Genomic DNA, 25,526 nt, shown 5'->3' with positions numbered 1-25,526 from the left:
ACATACTCTGACCTGCTCCTAGTCTGTCCTATAGAATGGAAGGGTGGGTTACCTGTATACATACTCTGACCTGCTCCTAGTCTTCCTAATAGAAATGAGAAGGGTGGGTTACCTGTAATACATACTCTGACCTGCTCCTAGTCTGTCCTATAGAATGAAGGGTGGGTTACCTGTATACATACTCCTGACCTGCTCCTAGTCTGTCCTATAGAATGGAAGGGTGGGTTACCTGTATACATACTCTGACCTGCTCTAGTCTGTCCTATAGAATGGAAGGGTGGTTACCTGATACATCACACTCTGACCTGCTCCTAGTCTGTTTGATTAGGACAGCCGTCCATTTTGTTCTGAGACCGACCCAGAGCAGAGCCAAGATGGCAGTGTTTTGCATGCTCCTTTTAGTTAGTACTTAAAAAATGAGTTGTGATTTAAATATTTAACCTCAAAAGGTTAACTTATACCTCCTTTTTTATTTCTTTTTAACCCTGAATATTTAAAATCCTTTGAATTTAGCCTTTTTTTAGTTTGTTATTAGTGTGGCTGTGCGCTTGCGTGTGTGTGTGCACGGTGTTGCTCGCGTGCGTTTGTGTTGAGACAGATACATTTAGGGCCCTAGTGATCACATCCCTATAAACAGATTCTTGCATGGCCACACACACACACACACACACACACACACACACACACACACACACACACACACGCATGCATACACACAATCGGCAGACCTCTTAGGCCTGCTCAGAAACCAACATCTGTGTATGTATGTGTGTGTGGACTCCTCCTTCTGCTTTGGTTGGGCCGTGCTAGAACCGGAGAACCCAGAACCCTGAAAAGGACCTGAAGGGAACCCCAGCTAGTGTGACAGACTGGGTTTGAATCTGGTTTGTCTGCGTGCCACAAGACCGTGTTAGTCCTCTAAGCTAAAGCCTAGGTCGTTATCTTGGGGTGGTTCCCCTCCGGAAGACGGAAAAGAGAACCTGAACGGTCCACCGGCTCAACGCTGTTTCACAGGACTAAGGGCTCGATTCCATCAGATCCATCAGATTCACAGGACTATAATGCTTGTATTTCCATTCAGCATCCATAGACTTACTACAGGACTAAAGGATCGATTCCATACGACATCAAGAATTCACAGGAACTAAAGGCTCGAATTCCCATCAGATTCATCAGATTTCAACAGGACTAAAGGCTCGGATTACATCAGATCATACAGTATTCAACAGACTAACACGCTCGATTCCATCAGATTCATCAGATTATCAGGACTAGGCTCGATTCCAAGTAAGATCCATCAGATTTCACAGACTAAGGCTCGATTCCATCAGATCCATCAGATTCAAGGACTAAGGCCTCGATTATAATCAGATCCATCAGATTCACAGGACTAAAGGCTCGATTCCATCAGATCCATCAGATTCACAGGACTAAAGGCTCGATTCCATCAGATCCATCAGATTCACAGGACTAAGGGCTCGATTCCATCAGATACCATGCAGATTCACAGGACTTAGAAGGTCTCGATTCATCAGACTTCCATCAGATTCACAGGACTAAGGGCTCGATTCCATCAGATCCGCTTTAGCTAACACCTGCAGAGTGGTTGTTTTTGCGGTCAAATCCACAAGTAAAGCCGGACATTCCCATTGGCTGCACGGAGTCTCATTAACAGAAATCCCATGCAGCCTTGTTTACAAGTTCAACACTGGAATGTGAGATGTCATCTACACCTCGATTTAGGGATGAAAGAAATCCTCATTTAGTTGAATGATTTTTCAATTTGAGCATAAATATTTCTATATAGCCTACACGTTCTCGTTGTGAACTTCTGCAGCGAGTGGGGCAGGTGTGGTTTCCTGACAATGATCGCAAGAGCAGCTGCTCAGCGATTGTTGACGGCTCAAACTAAGTTCCACCGCTAAACAAGCCGCTATGCTGGTGTCTTCCATCGCCGGTTAACTCCTGATCTGATTGTATCTAGACCTAGCTCACGATTCTGCTTTTAAATGGGGACAATCCTGGATGGACCTTTTGACTTTGGGAACTGGAAATTTGTGTGTGTGTGTGTGTGGGGGGGGGGGGGTCTGGTGCGTTACTATGGTGACGTGTTTAGAGTGTTAGTTACTTGAATGATGCTGAGATGACGATGTTACTAAAAAGTAGAATCTACTGTGATAGCTCTGTCTCTCCTCCTGACCTATTTAGGTTGAGTGTTTCTATAGATCTGACTCCTCCGGGCCTATCTAGGTCTTGTATTTCTGTGTTTTAATGCTTTTCGTCTCTATGCCAATAGACTCACTGACTCATCTCACTATGGCTGTACATGTGCCTTTTATTAAAGATCATGGAAACTGAAATGTGTGTGTGTGTGTGTGTGTGTGTGGCACGGGCATGAGAGAGTGAGACGACACCACAACATTAAGAAAGGTGACCTGTCAAATCAGCCACATCAATTTAATCTGCTCAAACACATCAATACATCATCTATAGTAATTTCATATCCATACAAAACTCAACTGGAGTATATAACTGTAGTACAGCACCTCTGATATACAATGCCTTCAGAAAGTATTCATACCCCTTGACTTTATTTCTTTTTACGTTAGTCTTATTCTAAAATGGTTAAAATAGTTTTTTCCCCTCTCATCAATCTACACACAATATCCCATAACGACATCACAATACCCCATAACGACATCACAATACCCCATAATGACAAAGTAAAAAAAAAAAATGTATACATTTTTGCACATTCATAAAAGTATAACACTGAAATATCACATTTACTTAAGTATTCAGACACTTTACTCAGTACTTTGTTGAAGTACCTTTGGCAGCGATTACAGCCTCAAGTCTTCTTGGGTATGATGCTACAAGCTTGGTACACCTGTATTTAGGGAGTTTCTCCCATTCTTCTCTGCAGATCCTCTCAAGCTCTGTCAGGTTTGATGGGGAGTGTCGCTGCACAACTATTTTCAGGTCTCTCCAGAGATGTTTGATCCGGTTCAAATCCAAGCTCTGGCTGGGCCACTCAAGGACATTCAGAGACGTGTCCCGAAGCCACTCCTGCGTTGTCTTGGCTGTGTGCTTAGGGTCGTTGTCCTGTTGGAAGGTGAACCTTCGCCCCAGTTTGAGGTCCTGAGCGCTCTGGAGCAGATTTGCATCAAGGATCTCTCTGTACTTTTCTCCGTTCATCTTTCCCTCGATCCTGACTAGTCTCCCAGTCCCTGACGCTCTAAGATCACCATGCGCAATGCCAACCTTGGCTGGAGTGGTGTAAAGCTTGCCGCCGTTGGATTCTGGCGCAGTGGGAACGCATTCTCTGGAGTGATGAATCACGCTTCGCCATCCCAGCATGCTTTGGGCTTGGCTCGGAAGCAGCTGCAACTCCATCATCCCCTGGTAGCTTTGCTGCTGATTGGCTGCGACAGGAGAGTACGCACACACACACCAAACACAACACACACACACACACATACACAGATATAAACACCCAACACGTAAATCAATTGCTTGTTTGTTAAACGTTAATTCAAAGCTGTATCATTCGTTGTAATAGCTGACAAGTAGAGGACTAGTAGCAATTCAGGAGCTCTCTTTTTCCCCTCTCTTTCTGTAGAGTAGAAGCAGCAGGGAAAGAGACCGGTTCACTGTGAGACCTCAGACTACATCTCTTACAGTGTAACGGCCCCCTCCCTACTGCTACACACATACGCACGCATGTGGACACACAGCAGTGTACCTGTAGGCTGTGTGGCCTGGGTAGGTGTGTGGCCTGGGTAGACTGTGTGGCCTGGGTAGGCTGTGTGGCCTGGGTAGGCTGTGTGGCCTGGGTAGGCTGTGTGGCCTGGGTAGGCTGGGTGGCCTGGGTAGGCTGTGTGGCCTGGGTAGGCTGTGTGGCCTGGGTAGGCTGTGTGGCCTGGGTAGGTGTGTGGCCTGGGTAGGTGTGGCAGGTCTTTGGAGTGCTGAGTAGTAATAGAATAGAATGATGGAATAGAATCATGGAATGATATAATAGAATGATAGAACAGAATAATAGAATGATAGAACAGAATAATAGAATACTACATGTGTTGACATGATGATGAACTCTGTACAGAGTTCATCATCATCATCATTCTATTATTCTATTCTATCATTCCATGATTCTATTCTATCATTCCATGATTCTATTCTACCATTCTATTATTCTATTATTCTATTCTATCATTCCATGATTCTATTCTATAATTCTATTATTCTATTCTATCATTCCATGATTCTATTCTACCATTTCATTTTATCATCCTATTATGATGGTGTTGTTGTTCCTACCTGGGTTGGAGGGGGTTGGCAGTAGCTGGGGAGGTTGTGAGGAGGGGCGGTGTAGACTTAACTCTGTGTGGGAGGGGCTAAGGGAGGGTATAGAGGCGGAGCTTACGCCAATGACTGGCAGCTCACAGTCATGTGACCAAACTGGGAAGGCAGGCCCTCGCCCTGAGGACCACAGACAGACAGACACACATGCACGCACTCCTACATTTATACTGTTGATGCTGCATACACTGTTATATCCACAAAATAAGAACATGCATGAACACACATCGTACCGTAGAGAACTACTGGGGAGGAATATTTAACCACCTGAGAGAGAGAACGTTTTTATTGTGAATCTTCCAGTACAAAAATATATATATTAAACGCTGTGAAAATATATAATACTTATATTCTCCTTACGGTGCCTTCGGGAAAGTATTCAGACTCCTTGACCTTTTACACTTTTACGTTACAGCCTTACTCTAAAATTGATTAAATCGTTTTTTCCCTCATTAGTCTACACACAATACCCCATAATGACAAAGCGAAAACAGGTTTTTAAAAACGTTTGTAAATTTAAAAACTGAATTACCTTATTTAGTAATCAGATCCTTTGCTATGAGACTCGACATTGAGSTCAGGTGCATCTTTTTTCCATTGATCATCCTTGAGATGTTTCTACAACTTACATTTAAGTCATTTAGCAGACGCTCTTATCCAGAGCGACTTACAAATTGGAAAGTTCATACATATTCATCCTGGTCCCCCCGTGGGGAATGAACCCACAACCCTGGCGTTGCAAGCGCCATGCTCTACCAACTGAGCCACACGGGACCACCTGTGGTAAATTCAACTGATTGGACATGATTTGGAAAGGCACACACCTGTCTATATAAAGTCCTGCTCCAGTTTCAACAGCATCCTCCTGCCCCTTTAAGATGACATCACCATGACACAATTGTATTACCGTGACATCATCATGACATCATTTCTAACATCATTGCCGGGCAATCAGTTTCTCTCTCTCTCGCTCAGACAGACAGGCAGGCAGGCAGGTCAATCCCAGTAGAGTCTGTTTATTCCTGACTGGTGTCTGAGATGATTAGCGTGGATACTTTTGGCTCTTTGCTCTGCTCTTCCTCATTGTCATGGCAACCTGGCCCTATGGTGGCAGAGGTCTGAAACATCAAGCATCATGTGTTTGTGTGTTACCTGGCTGTTCTGGGTGGTGTCAGCAGGTGGGTGGGGAGGATCACACACAGCCATGCTTCACACTAACCTGCCTTTGGCCTGAAACACAACAACGAATTCACTTAACCAATGAAGTGGCCTGAAACACAACAACATTAACCAATGAAGTGGCCTGAAACACAACACCATTAACCAATGAAGTGGCCTGAAACACAACAACATTAACCAATGAAGTGGCCTGAAACACAACAACATTAACCAATGAAGTGGCCTGAAACACAACAACAACATTAACCAATGAAGTGGCCTGAAACACAACAACACATTAACCAATGAAGTGTCCTGAAACACAACAACATTAACCAATGAAGTGGCCTGAAACACAACAACATTAACCAATGAAGTGTCCTGAAACACAACAACATTAACCAATGAAGTGGCCTGAAACTAGCGCTGAACAATAAGTTCTTTTTGAGTTCGGTTTCGGTTCGATTAGGAAAAAATAATCACGGTTTCGATTAAAAAAAAATAATCTACGTTAAATGCACTCTGCATTAGGTGGGTTGAATGCTGTAATGATTATGGTCATTGTAGTTTAATTACCATGTTTTCTGAGCTAAACTATGTAGAATATTGGCCTGTTGGAAACTACAACTCTCTACTACATCTCTGATTAATCTCTAGAGAAGCTGATCATTGAGGTTCACAGAAGAAGAAAAAGAACTAACAAAATGGAATTCACTTAGTTGAACCGACGGCAGTCAATTAGTTGTTTATAAAAACAAATACAGACATTTCTGTATTCGCTCAGCACTACCTGAACACCATTAACCAATGAAATGGCCTGAAACACAACAACACATTAACCAATGAAGTGTCCTGAAACACAACAACACCATTAACCAATGAAGTGTCCTGAAACACAACAACACATTAACCAATGAAGTGTCCTGAAACACAACAACACATTAACCAATGAAGTGTCCTGAAACACAACAACACATTAACCAATGAAGTGCAAGCCCTGCTTAACCGTGCTAAATGAAATGATCGCAGTCTGACACACAAACACACACAACAGTGATACCTAGGGCTGTACGTTGTACAGGTGTATAGTACAGGTGCGTTCCTTCTCTTCCTGGCTGGTTGTCCCTGGTTTCTGACCCGTTTTTGTTAGACACCGTCGTGACAAATCATCACACAGTGACATCACACGACGTCGTCCAGTCGTCTCACCTACTGTATCTGGACTATAGCATCACCAGCACAACTCATCCATCACCTGCTGCTCTACCCTCCTGTTGTCATGGCGACCCTCCTCCTCCTCTGTGACGATGGGGGGGCTGAAGATGGATGATGGGGATGGGCATAACTCATCACATGACCTCAGCCCTGAGGATTCTGGGACCACCGCTACAGACATCCTCCCTGAAACCTGCAACACACACAAATCAGCTCCTGATTCAATCTCTCACACACACACACGCACACGAACACACACACACACACACACACACACACTAACACACACTCACTCACACACATACACGTACTCTCACACACACACACACACACACACTCGCCACACACACACACACTTACTATGCACACACGCACATGCACACGACAACTCACACACCCACCTACTTAATGTGACTTGCAGAGCCCATATAATAGCTAATACTTATGCTCCCTCTCTCTTTCTCCCTCTACACACCCATGGCTACCTGGTCAGGTCTAAGAGTGTGTGTGTGTGTGTGTTGTGTGTGTGTGTGTGTGTGTGTGTGTGTGTGTTGTGTGTGTGTGTGTGTGTGTGTGTGTGTGTGTGTGTGTGTGTGTGTGTGTGTGTGTGTGTGTGTGTGTGTGTGTGTGTGTGTGGTGTGTGTTGTGGTGTTTTCTTCAGGCTTTTCTTAGTAACAGCAGTTGTGGGAAGCATCACCAATCTGCTGGAGCTGAGCTCCTGATCCCACTGGTGAAACCACAAACCGGCCCGGTGAGAGACTGAGAAAGAGGGAGGGAGAGAGAGAAAGGATACAGACAAAGAGATGGGGAGAATGAGTGAAGAACAGAGTGATGATTAAAGGAGAGGGATGGAAAAGAGGTAGGGCAGGTATAGAATCAGCAGGAGGAGGAGAGTGAAGCATATGGCTAATGGATTCAGCTGATCACTATGGTAACAGGCATTATGGGATGCTCTAAGGAGAAGAGAGCTGAACTCTGCAGAAACTGTGACACACTCGTTAGAGTGTGACGGATGAAGGCGGGATGCAGGGACCAGTGTGTGTGTGAGTGATTGTGTGTGTATGTGTGGTTAGGACGGTGCGCCATCATTCTGCTATCCAACAGTGCCAGAGGACAGAGCCTTCTGGAAGGTTCTCCCATCTCCACAGAGGAACTCTGAAGCTCTGTCAGCGTGACCATCGGGTTCTTGTTCACCTCCCTGACCAAGGCCCTTCTCCCCCAATTGCTCAGTTTAGCCGACGGCCAGCTCTAGGAAGAGTCTTGGTGGTTTCAAACTTCTTCCATGTAAGAATGATGGAGGCCACTGTGTTCTTGGGGACCTTCAATAATGCAGACATTTGCTGGTACCCTTCCCCAGATCTGTGCCTCGACACAATCCCGTCTCAGAGCTCTACCTTATATAGACAGGTGTGTGCCTTTCCAAATCATGTCCAACAATATAATTTATCACAGATGGACTCCAATCAAGTTGTTGAAACATCTCAAGAATGATCAATGGAAACAGGGTGTGTGTGTGTGTGTGTGTGTGTGTGTGTGTGTGTGTGTGTGTGTGTGTGTGTGTGTGTGTGTGTGTGTGTGTGTGTGTGTGTGTGTGTGTGTGTGTGTGTGTGTGTGTGTGTGTGTGTGTGTGTGTGTGTGTGTGTGTCATTTCCCGTCACTGGGATTTCAACCAAACCTATCTCTCCGGTCTCTCTCTCTCTCTATCTCTCCTTACCCCTCTCGGTCACCCTCCCTCTCCTCTCCTTACCCCTCTGTCCCCTCCCTCTCTCTCTCTCCTTACCTGTCCCGGTCTCCCTCCCTCTCTCCTCTCTCTCTCCTTACCCTCTGTCTCCCTCCCTCTCTCTCTCCTTACCCCTCTGTCTCCCTCCCTCCTCTCTCCTCTCTCTCCTTACCCCTCTCTCCCTCCCTCTCTCTCTCCTTACCCCTCTGTCTCCCTCCTCCCTCTCTCTCTCCTTACCTGTCTCGGTCTCCCTCCCTCTCTCTCTCCTAACCCTTCTCAGTCTCCCTCCCTCCCTCTTCCTTACCTGTCTCGGTCTCTCTCTCCTAACCCTTCTCGGTCTCCCTCCCTCCCTTCTCCTTACCTGTCTTGGGCCTCTCTCCTAACCCTTCTCGGTCTCCCTCCCTCCCTCTCTCCTTACCTGTCTCGGCTCTCTCTCCTTACCCTCCGTCTCCTCCCTCCCTCTCTCCTTACCTGTCTCGGTCTCCCTCCCTCTCTCTCTCCTAACCCTTCTCGATCTCCTCCCTCCTAACCCTGTCTCCCTCTCTATAGCTCTATCTCAGCTGGACCAGAGCAGCACACTGTCTCCCTCTCTATACCTCTATCTCAGCTGGACCAGAGCAGCACACTGTCTCCCTCTCTAACCTCTATCTCAGCTGGACCAGAGCAGCACACTGTCTCCCTCTCTATACCTCTATCTCAGCTGGACCAGAGCAGCACAACTGTCACAGCTGGTTGATCAAGTATTTCAGTTGCCATTTGACCAATTATTCGGTGCCCATTCAGCAAAACCGTTATCCGGTGTTTGTCAACATTTATTAATAATATCTGACTGACCATGTGGACTTGTTATCAGCCCTGTTTGTGAAAATAGCCTGAAGTCATTTGGCTGGGGGGGGGGGGGGGGGGGGGCTGACAAACCCATGTATATAGGCCTATCTATAAAAACTGCAAAACCCGAAGGCGAAGACACAGCATCGACAGCAGAGCGACATAAACAACAACAACATCATCATCATCATCATCACAGGATGTGGACAACGACAAAGTAAAATATTATTTGCCACTTTAATAAATAGTGTGTGTTTTTTTACCTTGTGGGAGCTGATCCATTAACCAGGAGCTCCTCAAGAGGTGTGTGTGTGTCCGTGTCAAATCTTACCTGAGAGGCTGCGGTCAGATTATTTTAGACATCTTCTTGAGGGAGACATCACCGTTCGTCTTTCCCGGCCGTCTCCCACTGTTCTTTGTCAGTCATCTGCACGGGGCACGAGATGCCTCTCTCTCAAACACAACAGCAGCTCTCACTGCACTGAATCTGAAACACACGAGAACAAAATTCTCCCTCCCTCTCCCTCTATGCATCCATCTATCTCTCTAGTTGACAGCTGCTAGTCTGGTGGTATAGCATGGTAGACACAGCGGCAGGGAAGGAGACTGAGTATCGGCCTCATCTCCCCAAGGCTCAGAAATAGACCCACATATTATATTAAAACCTATTAGAAAGCTGTGTGCGTGTGTGTATATGTGCTTGAGTGTGTGTGTCAGTGTGTGTCAGTGTGTGTCCGTGTGTGAGTCCGTGTGTGTCTGTGTGTGTCCGTGTGTGTGTCCGTGTGTGAGTCCGTGTGTGTGAGTCCGTGTGTGTGAGTCCGTGTGTGTCTGTGTGTGTCCGTGTTGTTGTCCGTGTGTGAGTCCGTGTGTGTGAGTCCGTGTGTGTGAGTCAGTGTGTGTGAGTCCGTGTGTTCAGTGTGTGTGTGCAGTGTAGCCACTGTGTGAGTCAGTGTGTGAGTCAGTGTGTGTCAGTGTGTGAGTCACTGTGTGAGTCAGTGTGTGTGAGTCAGAGCTATAGCCTGGGCGTGTTATACCTATGAGCGTCGGGAGCTAACACAAGTCTTTAGGTTTCAATCACCTTTTTTTGGATCCATTTTATTGATTGTTATTCTGAGGCATGAAATGAGATCGTAGGGGAGTGTCCCAAGTCAAGAGAGTGTGTGTGTGTGTATGTGCACCAGTGGAGGCTGCTGAGGGGAGGACGGCTCATAAAATGGCTGGAACGGAGTGAATGGAATGACACATGGAAACCAAGTGTTTGACGTATTTGATACCATTCCACCTGTTACGCTCCAGCCATTACCATGAGGCCCGTCCTCCCAAATGAAGGTCCACCAGCCTCCTGTGTGTTGTAGCTCTATCTTCCAGTAGTATATCATATCTGGATGACAGTGAGGAGCTCGGTCATTATGGCATGCTGGGATATTAATAATCCGTTATGTTCTCTCTCTTCCTTTTTCAGTGCAGTTAAAAGTTCCTCTCCGTAGCGAGATATTGTGCTCCAATAAAAGACTGGTGATGTGCGGACACCTTAGATCAACACACTAAACTGTTCTTCACTACACTGTCCTGTCGGAGAGAGGAGAGAGATGAGGAGAGAGAGGAGAGAGAGGAAGAGGGGAGAGAGAGGAGAGAGGAGAGAGAGGAGAAGAGGAGAGAGAGGAGAGAGATAGGAGAGAGAGGAGAGAGAGGAGAGAGGGAGAGAGAGGAGAGAGAGGAGAGATGAGGAGAGAGGAGAGAGAGGAGAGAGGGAAGAGAGGAGAGAGGAGAGGAAGAGGAGAAGGAGAGGAGAGAGAGAGAGAGAGAGAGAGAGAGAGAGAGAGATGAGGAGAGGGGAGAGGCGAGAGCGAGAGAGGAGAGAGCGGAGGAGAGAGGGGAGAGAGGAGAGAGGGCGAGAGAGAGAGAGAGAGAGAGAGAGGAAGAGCGATTGGAGAGAGGAGAGGGCGAGAGCGAGAGAGGGAGAAGAGAGAGAGAGGGAGAGAGGAGGGAGAGGGGAGAGAGAGAGGAAAGAGCGATGGAGAGAGGAGAGGGACGCAGAGTCATTCTGAGCCGACCTCACACTGGGCGCCAATCTGTCAGACTCACACATATACACGTATTCTAGGTTTATGTCAATGCACGCACACAAAATATATCGGACATGTTGTCTGTTGGAAATAACCAGCGGGAAATTGTGATTGGTTGAGATCATAACCTCAGAGGATTTCATTTGCATAAATAACTTACCTGGAGACGCCCGGAGCTCAGGTGATTAGGTGTGTGATTGGTGGTATATTTAAATAAAAAATAACTCTGTGTGTATATGTGTGTACAGAAGAAATAAGTGAGACAGGTGAATAACCTTGTAAACTTAGACATCGCATCATTGTACCTGTCCCATTATGGCGTGTCCGGAGCGCAACGCCATTGAGGCCATCTGCATTTCAAGTAGTCAGTTTTCTTCTACTACGTCTATGAGTTGGTAAACAAACTGAAAGGGTGCACACTGCCACCTGGAGGTGTTGTTTGAACAGGTATAAAGCCAAGGACAGTGATTTACTGCCACCTGGAGTTTGTTGTTTGAACAGGTACAAAGCCAAGGACAGTGATTTACTGCCACCTGGTGTGTGTTGTTGGAACAGGTATAAAGCCAAGGACAGTGATTTACTGCCACCTGGAGGGTGTTGTTTGAACAGGTATAAAGCCAAGGACAGTGATTTACTGCCACCTGGAGGGTGTTGTTGAACAGGTATAAAGCCAAGGACAGGGATTTACTGCCACCTGGAGGGTGTGTGTTGAACAGGTACAAAGCCAAGGACAGTGATTTACTGCCACCTGGTGGGTGTTGTTTGAACAGGTACAAAGTCAAGGACAGTGATTTACTGCCACCTGCGTGTGTGGTTGGAACAGGTATAAAAGCCAAGGACAGTGATTTACTGCCCTCTGTGTTGTTGGAACAGGTATAAAGCCAAGGACAGTGATTTACTGCCACCTGGAGGGTGTTGGTTTGAACAGGTACAAAGCCAAGGACAGGATTTACTGCCACCGAGTGGTTGTTGGAACACGTCTATAAAGCCAAGGACAGGGAATTTACTGCCACCTGGAGGGTGTTGTTTGAACAGGTACAAAGCCAAGGACAGGGATTTACTGCCACCTGGAGTTATGATCTTTGCTCACTAGTATATTTAATTGGCTGATCCCTCCTGATGACCTGGATGGAATGATGTGAACCTTCATTAACCCATAGGAAGTCCCACCCAGTTGACTACTTCAAAATGGTGGATGTCCTCAATGGCACCTGACTATGCTAAAACTGGCTTTTAGGCACTAGAATGCTGTATCTGTCCCTTTACCTCAGGTTGGTGGCGGTTCCAACCGTCTTGCTAGATGCTCTCCTGGCTACTTCCTTTAACTACAGGAAAACTACATCAGTAGCTTTCAGCAGACTGGACAAGGAAGTATAAATTGTATATAAATGTATAAGTCTATGGTTCTGAAGATCAAAGACAATGTTCCTGAATAAAGTAGACTCGGCAAACTGCACACAGGTGTCTGGTATCCAGAGGTGTTTAATCACATTAGAACCACAGTGAGAAAGATAAACAGTCTGTTGTTTGGTTAACCACATACATTCTTATATATATATATAATATACAGAGCCTTCACTAAGTATTCACAGCCCTTGACTTATTCCACATTTTGTTTAACAGCTTGAATTCAAAATGAATCACATGGATATTTCCTCTCATGACAAACTGAAAACATGTTTTTAGACATTTTTGCTAATTTTATTGAAAATGAAATACAGAAGTATCTCATTTACATAAGTATTCACACCCGAGTCAATACTTTGTATAAGTGCCTTCGGCAGTGACTACAGCGGTGAGTCTTTCTGGGTAAGTCTAAGCACTTCCACACTTGGATTGTGCAACATTTGCCCATTATTCATTTAAAAATTATTCAAGCTCTGTCAAATTGGTTGTTGAGCAATGATAGACAACCATTTTCAGGTCTTGCCATCGGTTTTCATGTAGATTCATGTCAAAACTGTAATTCGGCCACTCATGAACATACACGGTCTTGTTGGTAAGCAACTCCAGTGTTAATTTGTTATTGTGTTTTAGGTTATTGTCCTGCTAAAAGGTGAATTCACCTCCCATTGTCTGGTGGAAAGCAGACTGAACCAGGTTTCCCTATAGGATTTTGCCTGTGCTTAGATCCATTCTGTAAAATTATTTATCCTGAAAAACCACCACTTCCTTAATGATTACATGCATATCCATAACATGATGCRGCCACCCCTCTGCTTCAAAATATGGATAGTGGTACTCAGTAATGTTTTGGATTGGATTTGCCCCAAACATAACACTTTGAATTCACCATTGGCCTCATGGTGAAATCCCTGAGCAGTTTCCTTCCTCTCTAGCAACTGAGTTAGGAAGGACACCTGTATCTTTGTAGTGACTGGGTTCATTCATACACCATCCAAAGTGTAATTTATAACTTCACCATGCTCAATGTCTGCTTTTTTTATTCCCCCCCCCCCCTATACCAATAGGTGCCTTTCTTTGCAAAACTTCCTTAGTCTTTGTGGTTGAATCTGTGTTTGAAATTCACTGCTCGACTGAGGGACTTTTACCTGTTTGGAGTACAGAGATGAGGTAGTCATTCAACAATCATGTTAAAACACTTACTGCACACAGAGTGATTCCATGCAACTTATTTCAGCTTGACATAACGGGTTTGAATACATACTGACTCAATACATTTCATTTTTAATTCACTTGCATTTTAATGCATAAAAAAAWAGAAAAAAAGACATGATTCCACTTCGAGGGGGCCAGTGACAAAAACAATCTAAATATAATCCATTTTATATTCAGGGTGTAACAACAAAATTAGGAAAAAGTCAAGGGGTGTGAATACTTTCTGAAGGCTTTGTATCTAATAATCTTTATCCCAGAAAAACATCTACAGCCGTACTCTGATTGTAGGAGAGAATGCATCTCCAACGGTCCTCAACGTACTCTGATTGTAGGAGAGAATGCATCTCCAACGGTCCTCAACGTACTCTGATTGTAGGAGAGAATGCATCTCCAACGGTCCTCAACTAAATGAGAAAACCTACAGGCCGTTTTCATTGGATCAGTACATCAGTATTATTCATTAGAAAAATAGGATATAGTTGTAATAGAAGCGCCAGGCAATTAGCTGGGTGATCAGAGCTGGGTCGTATTCAGTAGCAAAACGGTTTGATAAAACAGACAAGGAACATTTGTTCAAGTCGTACATTTGCACTCCCTGAACACAACCTTCGGTCCTCGCGTCCCTCAATCAGTGACATTGTACGGGACCATCCACCCGCTCCCAAATAAGGAATCATGCCTATAGACTACGCCCCCTCATCCCAGAATGCAGTGAGGCTCGTCAGCGCGTTGGGCCAGTAACCGAAAGCTAGCGGTGAAACATCTGTTGATGTGTCCTTGAACAAGGCACTTAACCCTCATTTGCTCCAGGGGTGTCGTACTACTATGACTGACCCTGTAAAACAACACGTCACTGCACATGTCCGGTGTTTTTGTTTTATTTTTTAGTGTTCTAAAAGAAGCCCAGCCCATACCAGGAAGCCAGTTAGACCAGAACGAGAAGTTAGACCAGGAAGCCAGTTAGACCAGGACGAGAAGTTAGACCAGGAAGCCAGTTAGACCAGGACGAGAAGTTAGACCAGGAAGCCAGTTAGACCAGGACGAGAAGTTAGGAATTAAATACAGAATCAACGCAATAATTAGAAAAATTATATGAAAAACAAATGAAACAAGGGTGGTGGGATAGAGTAAGGGTAGAGTAGGGAGGGAAAGCGAGAGGGAGAGAGCGAGAATTTATTGCAGAGGGTAGTATCACTGTTTCAGTTGTCAGTTGGAGGACGGATAGCAGAGGGGAGGGGTAGAAGGGACGAAAAGGGGGAAGAGAGGGAATGATAGAGTTTACACAGTAGTTATTGTTGTGGGTAATATGGTTGATGTGGTGGTTGCTGGGGCTGCTGTTGGTAGGTGTAGGGGTGCTGCTGTGTGGGGGGGGGGCCGGGGAAGCCCCCCTGTCCGGGTGCTGGGGGCTGCTGATAGGGGACGTAGGGCTGCATGTTGGGCTGCATAGCGGGGGGCATGTTGTACTGGCCGTACGCTGCATACGGGTTATAACCCATAGGCATCTGGTAGGCATACCTGGAGATAGAGAGAGGAGTTAGGAGAGACAGAGAGGGATAGTTAGAAGAGACAGAGAGAGGAGTTAGGAGAGACAGAGAGACCGAGAGGGATAGTTAGAAGAGACAGAGAGACAGAGAGTTAGAAGAGACAGAGAGAGTTAGGAGACACAGAGGGGGAGGGATAGTTAGAAGAGGGGGAGGGAGAGACAGCAATGGAAGTGTGACTAGAACAACGGACGGATAAGAGTTGTGCAACACTCAGTCTGCCGACTGGGACAATAAAGATATTGATTCACCCTGGGTATCCCTGGTAGGTGGGGTAAGGCGGTCCCTGTGCCTGTGCGGGAGGGGCCATGGGTGGGGGGTTTCCTGGTTGAGGCTGGTTGTCTGGAGGGTTGCCGGGTGCGGAGGCGGCCTGGGGGGTGAAGGCAGGGGGAGGGGGCCGCTGGGGCGGCTGGGCCTTCACCTGGGGCTGCTGAGGCTGCTGGGAACGGGAAAGAAGGGAAAATCAGAGATCAATAAAAAAGCAGAATAAAAAAATAAATAGATAAATAGTAAACACTGTGATAAACATTTAATTTATTGATTGCTTGAAAAATTATATTTTCACAATAAGAGACAACATTACAGTCATGTTTATCTCTGTCGTGATTGAGCGAGTTCGATTAGGCTGAACCGGTGTGACCCGTTGAACAGGAGCGGCCTGATCAAATCCAACAGTAATCTGTGCTGCCCGGTTATATTGGCAACAAGGCAGCATGGCACATTGTTCAAAAACATGTCTTCTCCATAAAATATAGGTTTGAATTTTCCAACGTGTTTTCCTTAAAGCAGACTTTTTGTTTGTTTGTTATCAAGCGCAAACATTCTTAAAAACAGAGTTGTCTGTTTAAACTACTAGCACACAGCTCAGTCACCCATGCATACCTCACAAGACATGCCACCAGGTCTCTTCACATGCCACCAGGTCCAGAACAGGGAGGTGAACAGAACTACGTAGAGACATGAGTACATGGAAATCTATTCCACATCTGGTAACTGATGCATTAAAATAAGATTTTACAAAAACAGATCAAAAAACACCTTATGGAACAGCGGGGTACAAACACACACATGCTGTAAACACACACACATCTGGATAGTGTAGTAGAGTAGTGGCCGTGGGGGCACAATATATTATGAAAACTGTTGTAAAATGTATTTAATGTTTAAAAATTGTATTATAATGTATATTACTGCCTTACATTTTTGCTGGACGAGTATCTGCTGCCTTGGCATGTGTTTTTACATATAAACTCAGCAAAAAAAGAAACGTCCTCACACTGTCAACTGCGTTTATTTTCAGCAAACTTAACATGTGTAAATATTTGTATGAACATAACAACATTCAACAACTGAGACATAAACTGAACAAGTTCCACAGTCATGTGATTAACAGAAATAGAATAATGTGTCCCTGAACAAAGGGGGGGTCAAAATCAAAAGTAACAGTCAGTATCGGGTGTGGCCACCAGCTGCATTAAGTACTGCAGGTGCTTCTCCTCCTCATGGACTGCACCAGATTTGCCAGTTATTGCTGTGAGATGTTACCCCACTCTTCCACCAAGGCACCTGCAAGTTCCCGGACATTTCTGGGGGGAATGGCCCTAGCCCTCACCCTCCGATCCAACAGGTCCCAGGCGTGCTCAATGGGATTGAGATCCGGGCTCTTCGCTGGTCATGGCAGAACACTGACATCCCTGTCTTGCAGGAAATCACACACAGAACGAGCAGTTAGGCTGGTGGCATTGTCATGCTGGAGGGTCATATCAGGATGAATCTGCAGGAAGGGTACCACATGAGGGAGGAGGATGTCTTCCCTGTAACGYACAGTGTTGAGATTGCCTGCAATGACAACAAGCTCAGTCCAATGATGCTGTGACACACCGCCCCAGACCATGACAGACCCTCCACCTCCAAATCGATCCCGATCCAGAGTACAGGCCTCGGTGTAACGCTCATTCTTTCGACGATTAACGTGAACCCGACCATCACCCCTGGTGAGACAAAACCGCGACTCGTCAGTGAAGAGCACTTTTTGCCAGTCCTGTCTGGTCCGGCGACGGTGGGTTTGTGCCCATAGGCGACGTTGTTGCCGGTGATGTCTGGTGAGGACCTACCTTACAACAGGCCTACAAGCCCTCAGTCCAGCCTCTCTCAGCCTATTGTGGACAGTCTGAGCACTGATGGAGGGATTGTACGTTCCTGGTGTAACTCGGGCAGCTGTTGCCATCCTGTACCTGTCCCGCAGGTGTGATGATCAGATGTACCGATCCTGTGCAGGTGTTGTTACACATGGTCTGCCACTGTGAGGACGATCAGCTGTCCGTCCTGTAGTGCTGTCTTAGACGTCTCACAGTACGGACATTGCAATTTATTTCCCTGGCAACATCTGCAGTCCTCATGCCTCCTTGCAGCATGCCTAAGGCACGTTCACGGAGATGAGCAGGGACCCTGGGCATCTTTCTTTTGGTGTTTTTCCAGAGTCAGTAAAAAGGCCTCTTTAGTGTCCTAAGTTTTCAGAACTGTGACCTTAATTGCCTACCGTCTGTAAGCTGTTAGTGTCTTAACGACCGTTCCACAGGTGCATGTTCATTAATTGTTTATGGTTCAATGGGAAACAGTGTTTAAACCCTTTACAATGAAGATCGGGGTCCTGAAAAAGGAATGTTTCTTTTTTTGCCGAGTTCATTTCCACACTGAGGTTGGAATCATACTGTGAAATTCAGAAAATTATGATATCCTTTTAGTGTGAGAGCTGTTTGAATAGACCGCCTGAAATTTCAGCCTGTTTTGGTGGGATGGAGTTTTGGCCTGCCTGGTGTCATCACCAGGCGGTAAATTATTCAATAGACCAATAAGAAAGAGTTCCAAACCTCCGCCAATAACAGCTAGTTTTCAGTTTCCCCCTCCCCACTCAGACCACTTGCAGACTGGCCTAGCAAAATTTCTGCTTGAGAAATTGCTCTTTGCAAAGAAGCTATTTTTGAAAACAAATGACAGTCAGGTACTTAAATTGTTAACCAGAAATGATTTGATACTGAGATAAAAACATCTGCATTTGACCTTTAACATACAGTACCAGTCAAAAGAACCAGAGCTCCGGAGTGGCGCAGCGGGCACTGCATCTCAGTGCTAGAGGCGTCTCTACAGACTCCGGTTCGATTTCAGGCTGTATCACAACCGGACATGATTGGGAGTCCCATAGGGCGACGCACAATTGGCCCAGCATCGTCAGGGTTAGGTCGTCATTGTAAATAAGAATTTGTTCTTAACCGACTTGCCTAGCAAGAAAAATATATTTGACCTTAAGTAAAAAATAAAATAAAAATATTTTCTACATTGTAAAATAATAGTGAAGACGTCAAAACTATGAAATAACACATATGGAATCATGTAGTAACCAAAAAAAGTGTTAAACAAATCAAAATATTTTTTATATTTGAGATTCTTCAAAGTAGCCACCCTTTGCCTTGAGAGCATTGCACACTTTAACATTCTCTCAACCAGCTTCATGAAGTAGTCACCTGGAATGCATTTCAATTAACAGGTGAACCTTGTTAAAAAGTTAATTTGTGGAATTTCTTTCCTTAATCCGTTTGAGCCAATCAGTTGTGTTGTGACAAGGTAGGGGTTGGTATACAGAAAATAGTAAGTAACACTGAAATAGGGTTGTGTTTTGTAAGGGAGCCACTTTGGGTTGAGGCAATCATTCAGAGGGCCTCACAGATCTTTAACTTGTTGTACTTTTTCTTCCAATATTATCAATTATCAATTGAGAGCAAATTCAGAGCAATAGAGCAAATGCAATTGATTTGATGTTCAGCACATCCCAAATATATACATACGCACATCAAATAGGCTACATCACATGTATATGACCCATATTAAGGGTTACTTCAGTAGTTGGATGAGCAAAAATGTCCCTTCTGCTGCCTGACTGAATTCATTCTAAACGTATAGTCTGTTGTTGCCATCCTTGTGAGGCGATCCAGGTATGCATTTGTTCAGCCTGTTTTGGTTTCAAGGTTCATTGTTGAAAATGTCACTTCACATGAATAAGTGCTGACAAAAAAATGATGTCACCTTTTGCACACACTGCTTCAGAAGTAGATATTCTGACAAGGCTCCAGAAATGGGTAACACCTGATCTTAGTTCACCTTGCAAGGTGTCATTTGCCTGCAGCGCCACTCTCTCACTTTATTCCAGCGCGGTCAGGACAGAGGGCTGTGATGACTGGGGTCAGAGAGAACACTGGCACATGAAAGGGGTTCTCAATGAAGTCGAACAACTCCTTGTACTCCATGATATCCTTGAATCTTGACTCCAACATCAACTCTTCCAACAGACACACAAATGCATCATAGCTAAAATGTTGCAGAATGTCTGGGTTGGATGTGGTGACTGATCTGAGTGTTGGGAAATGAACAAACTGTCTGTCAGGTATGAACAGTGTGGTGATTTTAGTTTGGGTAAAAAGCTGCTTGTGGTCACAGTATTTCATCTTTCCCTTGGAGCTGGAGATTTACGTCTTCCGRTCGCAGGAGATGTCAGTTTAAAAAAGCTTTAATATCCACTGTGGATCATCCAGCTCTGGCTCCTCTCTCCCCTTGCTTACAACAAATTCACGAATTTGAGGGAGAGAGAGAAATCTTTCCAAAACTCTGCCACGAGACAACCATTTCACCTCATTGTGAAATATCAAGTCGCCGTATTCTGTCTGGTATTTCCGCCAGCAACTCTCGGAGTTGACAGTGATTCAGTGCCTCGCAATAATAATGTTCATGACTTGTTTTTTTTCCACCACCCGCATGACTTGTGTTAGTAAAACGTTTACTGTTGACAGGAGAACAAGAGGAGACAACAGGACGAGGTGGATAATTTTATAATAAGGCCGTTTAATCACATGTAAAGATAGTGTAACGACCCTGGGTTTATAAGTGCGGAAATCGACTCTGCCGCTTGAGCATGCTTTTGCGGCACAGTCGATAGCGCGCCGGACCTCGGGCTAGAAGGTCGAGGGTTCGAGACCTGCTCCCTGCTGTTTCATTACAATATCTTAGTAAAATCTTGCAGCAAGGCTCTTTCTGTCTGATTCTTATTGAACCGTCCGGAAAAGAGACTAGTTTCAACAGTTGTACAGTTTTATATAGTACACATCTAGATGTGTATAAGAGACAGATCCACGACAGTGCGTGTGCTTGGCCGGTGAGCGCGTTCCTGTAAGACGTAGAGTCGCAAGCTAGCGCGAGGACGCGCTCTTTGAAAGGAGGGAGTAGTGTAACGACCCTGGGTTTATAAGTGCGGAAATCGACTCTGCTGCTGTCTCTTATACACATCTAGATGTGTATAAGAGACAGAGAAGGTCGAGGGTTCGAGACCTGCTCCCTGCTGTTTCATTACAATATCTTAGTAAAATCTTGCAGCAAGGCTCTTTCTGTCTGATTCTTATTGAACCGTCCGGAAAAGAGACTAGTTTCAACAGTTGTACAGTTTTATATAGACAACAAGCAAAGTAGGTTGATCTGCGAGTCTGGCCTTCCGATTGGTCGATCTGGGTCTTGGGTAGTCCTGAACAGGCCTGGTGTCCACGTTCCATTGGTTCCTGAGATAGTTCTTTGTCTTGAGCTCCAACCCTGAGTTGTGTGTGTCTGTGTGATTGTCATGGGGGAGGGGAGTTGTGGGTGTCGTGTATATGTCTAATGAGTCCAGCATATGTCCAAGAGAAAGAGGGGGTGTGGGCATATTGTGTCAACTATAGCTAATGTTGAGAAGTTGTTAAAACAAGTTACCAATATCTAATACAATTTCTTACACTTGCTGCATCACATTCTGTAAAGTCACAGTCTGAGTGTAGCCACAAACGCTTCCTGATGAATGATACAATGAAATGCAACAAATTGGGGAATATCCTCTCTCTTTCTCATCAGGCCTATGAGTCCCTTCTCCTTCCCTCGCGTGTTTGGAGTGCTTCAGCGCACACATATGCCAGATTTGACCAGTCAATATGATTAAATCAGCAAAAAAATGTATCAAGGGTTTAAGGGGAAGTAAACATAAAAGTTCCTATCTCAACGACTCGTTTAGAGGAAGGAAGCGGACCCAAACGCATAATTGGGCAATGTCACTTACATCAGTGCTTTCGTCAAGCGCAATACTAAAACACGGCGCCACGGATACGTCAGTAATCAGTTGCTTACCGATGTCTTCTATGAGTCTTGTTGTAGTCCCTTAATTTGCTTTAAAATAGATTCCTAGTTTGTGAAATCAGCATACAATGTTTTGGCTGAGGCCAAAACACTTTCTTTGACAATCTCCGTGTCTGTGAAGGCCTTCTTGTTTCTTGCGAGTATCCAAGCAATCTCTGTTCTTTTCTCTGCAACAGTGATAGATCTGTCCATCATTTGTTGTTGTCCTTTGAGTTGCGCTATTTTTGTTGTTTCTGAGGAAACTTTGTGGTGGATATGTTTAGTCAAAGTGGGCATAGTGTGACTGGAAATGTCGCTCTAAATTTGCTTGTTTAAAACAATTGACTGCCTTCTGGCAAATAAGACAAAGTGAGCTAGTCCCATCATGTAGTTAAAAAAAATACTTGTCTGTCCGTCCATTTCTCTTGGAACCACGTTAGCTAGCTGCATTTCCCCGCCAACATCTTCCTGATTTTCCGGTGGTTGTTCGTTCATAGCTGTCACATTGTTCTCCAGCTCTCCCCCCTCATTTTCATTGTCAATAGATTTACTTCTAATTATTATTATTATTATTTCTTTTTTTACAATAAATCGATCCATGTCGACCAGACTGCAAAATTAGCTAGTAGCAAACTGATATGTGTCGTTCGCTGTAGCTGAGCAGTTGAGTTCTATTTCGGCCTTTCAGTTCAACTGCCATCCATCTGCCGTTCAGGGAACAATTTATATATTCAATGAAGTGATTCAGGCCTGTATTAAACACATTGAATTGAAATTGTATTATGACTGGAAAATAGTTCAAATAGTAAAAAAAAAGAAGACGTTAAATAGTTACAGTACCACTGCCCTACTTGGTAAAAGACGAATAACAGCTCAAATAAGCAAAGAGAAATGACAGTCCATCATTACTTTAAGACATGAAGGTCAGTAAATACGGAACATTTCAAGAACTTCTGCAGTCGCAAAAATCATCAAGGGCTATGATGAAACTGGCTCTCATAAGTTACCGCTGCTGCAGAGGATAAGTTAAATCAGAGTTACCAGCCTCAGAAATCGGCAATTAAACAACCTCAGACCGGTGGAAATCTGTCCTTTGGTCTGATGAGTACAAATGAGAGATTTTTGGTTCCAACCTCCGTGTCTTTGTGAGAMGCAGAGTAGGTGAACGGATGATCTCTGCATGGTGGTTCACACCATGGAGGAGGAGGTGTGATGGTGCTTTGCTGGTGACACTGTCTGATTTATTTAGAATTCAAGGCACACTTAACCAGCATGGCTACCACAGCATTCTACAGCGATACACCATCTCATCTGGTTTGCGCTTAGTTGGACAATCATTTGTTTTTCAACAGGACAAATGACCCAAAACACACCTCCAGGCTGTGTAAGGGCTATTTGACCAAGAAGGAGAGTGATGGAGTGCTACATCAGATGACCTGGCCTCCACAATCACCCGACCTCAACCCAATTGAGATGGTTTGGGATGAGTTGGACCGCAAAGTGAAGGAAARCCAGCCAAAAAAGTGCTCAGCATATGTGCGAACTCCTTCAAGACTGTTGGAAAAGCATTCCAGGTGACTCTCATGAAGCTGGTTGAGAGAATGCTAAGAGTGTGCAAAGTTGTCATGAAGACAAAGGGTGGCTACTTTGATTTGTTGAACACTTTTTTGGTTACTACATGATTCCATGTGTATCATTTCATATTTTTGATATCTTCAGCATTATTCTAGAATGTAGAAAATAGTAAAAATAAAGAAAAACCCTTGAATGAGTAGATGTGTCCAAACTTTTGACTGGTACTGTAAGTCAAACCAATGTTTATAGGGAAAATACGAGCAGAAGAGCGAATGTAGCCTCCAGAGTGGAGCGGCAGTCTACGGCATCACTACAGACCCGGGTTCGATCTCAGGCTGTGTCACAACCAGCCAGGAACGAGTTTGGCGGGTCATGTTTCGGAGGACGCATGACTCGACCTTCGACTCTCCCGAGCCCGTTGAGGAGTTGCAGCGATGAGACAAGATCGTAATTAGAGAAAAAGGGGGTAAAATAAAAAGTATATAAAAAAAAAGGACACTGTAAACCAGAATAAAAAAAACACTACCCTCTCCTGTGAACCATTATAAAAAAAATAATAATAATAAAAAAAAAAACAACAACCCTCCCCTATTTTGGACCACCCCTTCCCCAGTACAGTTCCATCTGTCCCTTAATCGAGTCACCTCTTTGGTACAGAGCTGCCCTCTGATTCGATCCTCCCACCTGCCCATCGATGATTGGCTACTTACAAGGACAGTCCTGGGAGCAGGGGTTGGGTCGGCGGCAGTGGGAGCAGGGTTAGTCTGGTAGGCGGGGACATTAAAGGACGGGGCGCTGGGCTCCCTGGCGATGCTCTGCTGCAAGTCCCTGGGTGGGTAACCACAACAACAGCAATGTCAGTCGGCGGTCACCACGGCAACCACAACCTCAGTTGATAGTCACRGTCCCTTCTTGTGCACATGAATCACCCCCCAAGACAAGTTAATCCAATGGCTACCCTGACAATACACATTGATCCCCTTTATTATCTATATGTTAGTTGTTGAGCACCAACTCTTGCACTGGCTCTATGAACACTCACTAGACTCTACCCACGCACCGCTAGTCTGTTTATCTCTCTCGATAGCCTAGTCACTGTCACACCTACCCACATGTACATAGTGTATTACCTCAACTACCTCGTACCCCTGCACATTGCCTCGGGTACCGGTGCTCCTTGTATATAGGATCGTTTTTATTGTGTTACCATTTCCTTTTTTTAATTTAGCAAATTTTTGTCTTACTTTAAAAAAAAAACTCTGCACTGTTTGGAATGGGCTCGTAATTAAGCATTTCACTGTAAAGTCTACACCTGTTGTAATCAGCGCATGTGACCAATACAAATTGATTTGATCACCAATCACAGAAAACCCATGATGTAATCAATGATATTTCACTAATAAGACAATACTTTGATTATTACAAATATAACAATTGATGCATCATCATCATCATCATCATCATCACAGAGACGACATCATCACCACACACTTGAGCAGTTCGTCCCGTTCTGTCTTGCGGGCGAAGACGATGTCACTGCACTTGTTCTGGAACTTCAGCAGGATCTCTGTGAGGTCGTTGTAGAACTACAGAGAGAGAGAGTGATTGGTCAGACTGATAAACTAGGTCTCCAGCCAATAGCAACAGATTTTCATGTGAATATTCAAAAAAATCTGCATTTTCCAACCGGAGATGTTTCCCTCAAAATGACTTGTTGCGGATAAATAAAATCTGTGCATGATGACGTAATGCACATTAAAGCACTTCCGCTGTTAAGTTTCCACGTACCGAATAAAAAGCAGAATGTTCAATGCGTTTCCATTACATTTTCAACTCTGCAACAGTTTTTTGTGACAAAATCGTCGGTAAATAAATTACATAATTGCCCAATCTGGTTTTGGTGCATTACTTCAAACAGTTTGCTGATTAAATGTACAGGATAGGTTGTATTAGATAAGAGCAAGACCATTATTTAAATGTTTTAAAAAAAAGTGTCAGCCAAGCACTGTCACCAACATTCAAATATGAACCTCAATATTTATTGGAAATTTGCACGAAGCTCATCACCTCAAACATCAACAGTTATTATGAAGTTTCAAAAATAACTTAAGTTGATAAAACTTATATCTTATAAACTCCGCATGCTTTCCAACATCGTGGTGGTAGTACAACGTAACATGTCGTGGCCTGACTACATGTTTGTGTATTCTACTATTACAACCCAGTTTAGTAATGTCACCTTGTGTATTCTACTATTACAAC

General features: G+C 44.6%; 2 protein-coding genes and 1 long non-coding RNA gene across 5 annotated transcripts in view; all 3 read right to left on the bottom strand.

Annotated features, from left to right (window-relative positions):
- LOC111955841 (gamma-aminobutyric acid type B receptor subunit 2-like) overlaps positions 1 to 25,526 on the bottom strand; it is a 506,723-nt gene that overhangs the window by 366,192 nt on the left and 115,005 nt on the right.
- On the bottom strand, positions 4 to 372 carry LOC139023406 (uncharacterized). Of its 3 annotated transcripts, none has more exons than XR_011474535.1 (3): positions 286 to 372; positions 132 to 229; positions 4 to 70 (listed from the first exon to the last, which is right to left on the bottom strand). It is a non-coding gene; the product is annotated as an uncharacterized lncRNA (long non-coding RNA). The 3 variants fall into 3 exon arrangements; XR_011474536.1 differs by having other exon boundaries at positions 4 to 65; positions 183 to 229; XR_011474537.1 differs by having other exon boundaries at positions 190 to 229.
- LOC111955870 (programmed cell death 6-interacting protein-like) overlaps positions 12,811 to 25,526 on the bottom strand; it is a 19,969-nt gene continuing 7,253 nt past the window's right edge. Inside the window, exons 6-9 of the mRNA XM_070436244.1 lie at positions 24,756 to 24,850; positions 23,975 to 24,092; positions 15,758 to 15,945; positions 12,811 to 15,480 (exon numbers count right to left, since the gene is read on the bottom strand). Of these exons, the coding sequence (XP_070292345.1) occupies positions 15,255 to 15,480; positions 15,758 to 15,945; positions 23,975 to 24,092; positions 24,756 to 24,850 (627 nt within the window). The 3' untranslated portion in view covers positions 12,811 to 15,254. The remainder of the gene's footprint in view (positions 15,481 to 15,757; positions 15,946 to 23,974; positions 24,093 to 24,755; positions 24,851 to 25,526) is intronic.

Source organism: Salvelinus sp. IW2-2015, linkage group LG31 (genome assembly GCF_002910315.2).
Source record: "Salvelinus sp. IW2-2015 linkage group LG31, ASM291031v2, whole genome shotgun sequence".
Classification (NCBI taxonomy): Eukaryota; Metazoa; Chordata; class Actinopteri; order Salmoniformes; family Salmonidae; genus Salvelinus; species Salvelinus sp. IW2-2015.
The sequence above is the reverse complement of the archived record's forward strand: the minus strand, read 5'-3'. Positions and strand labels throughout refer to the sequence as shown.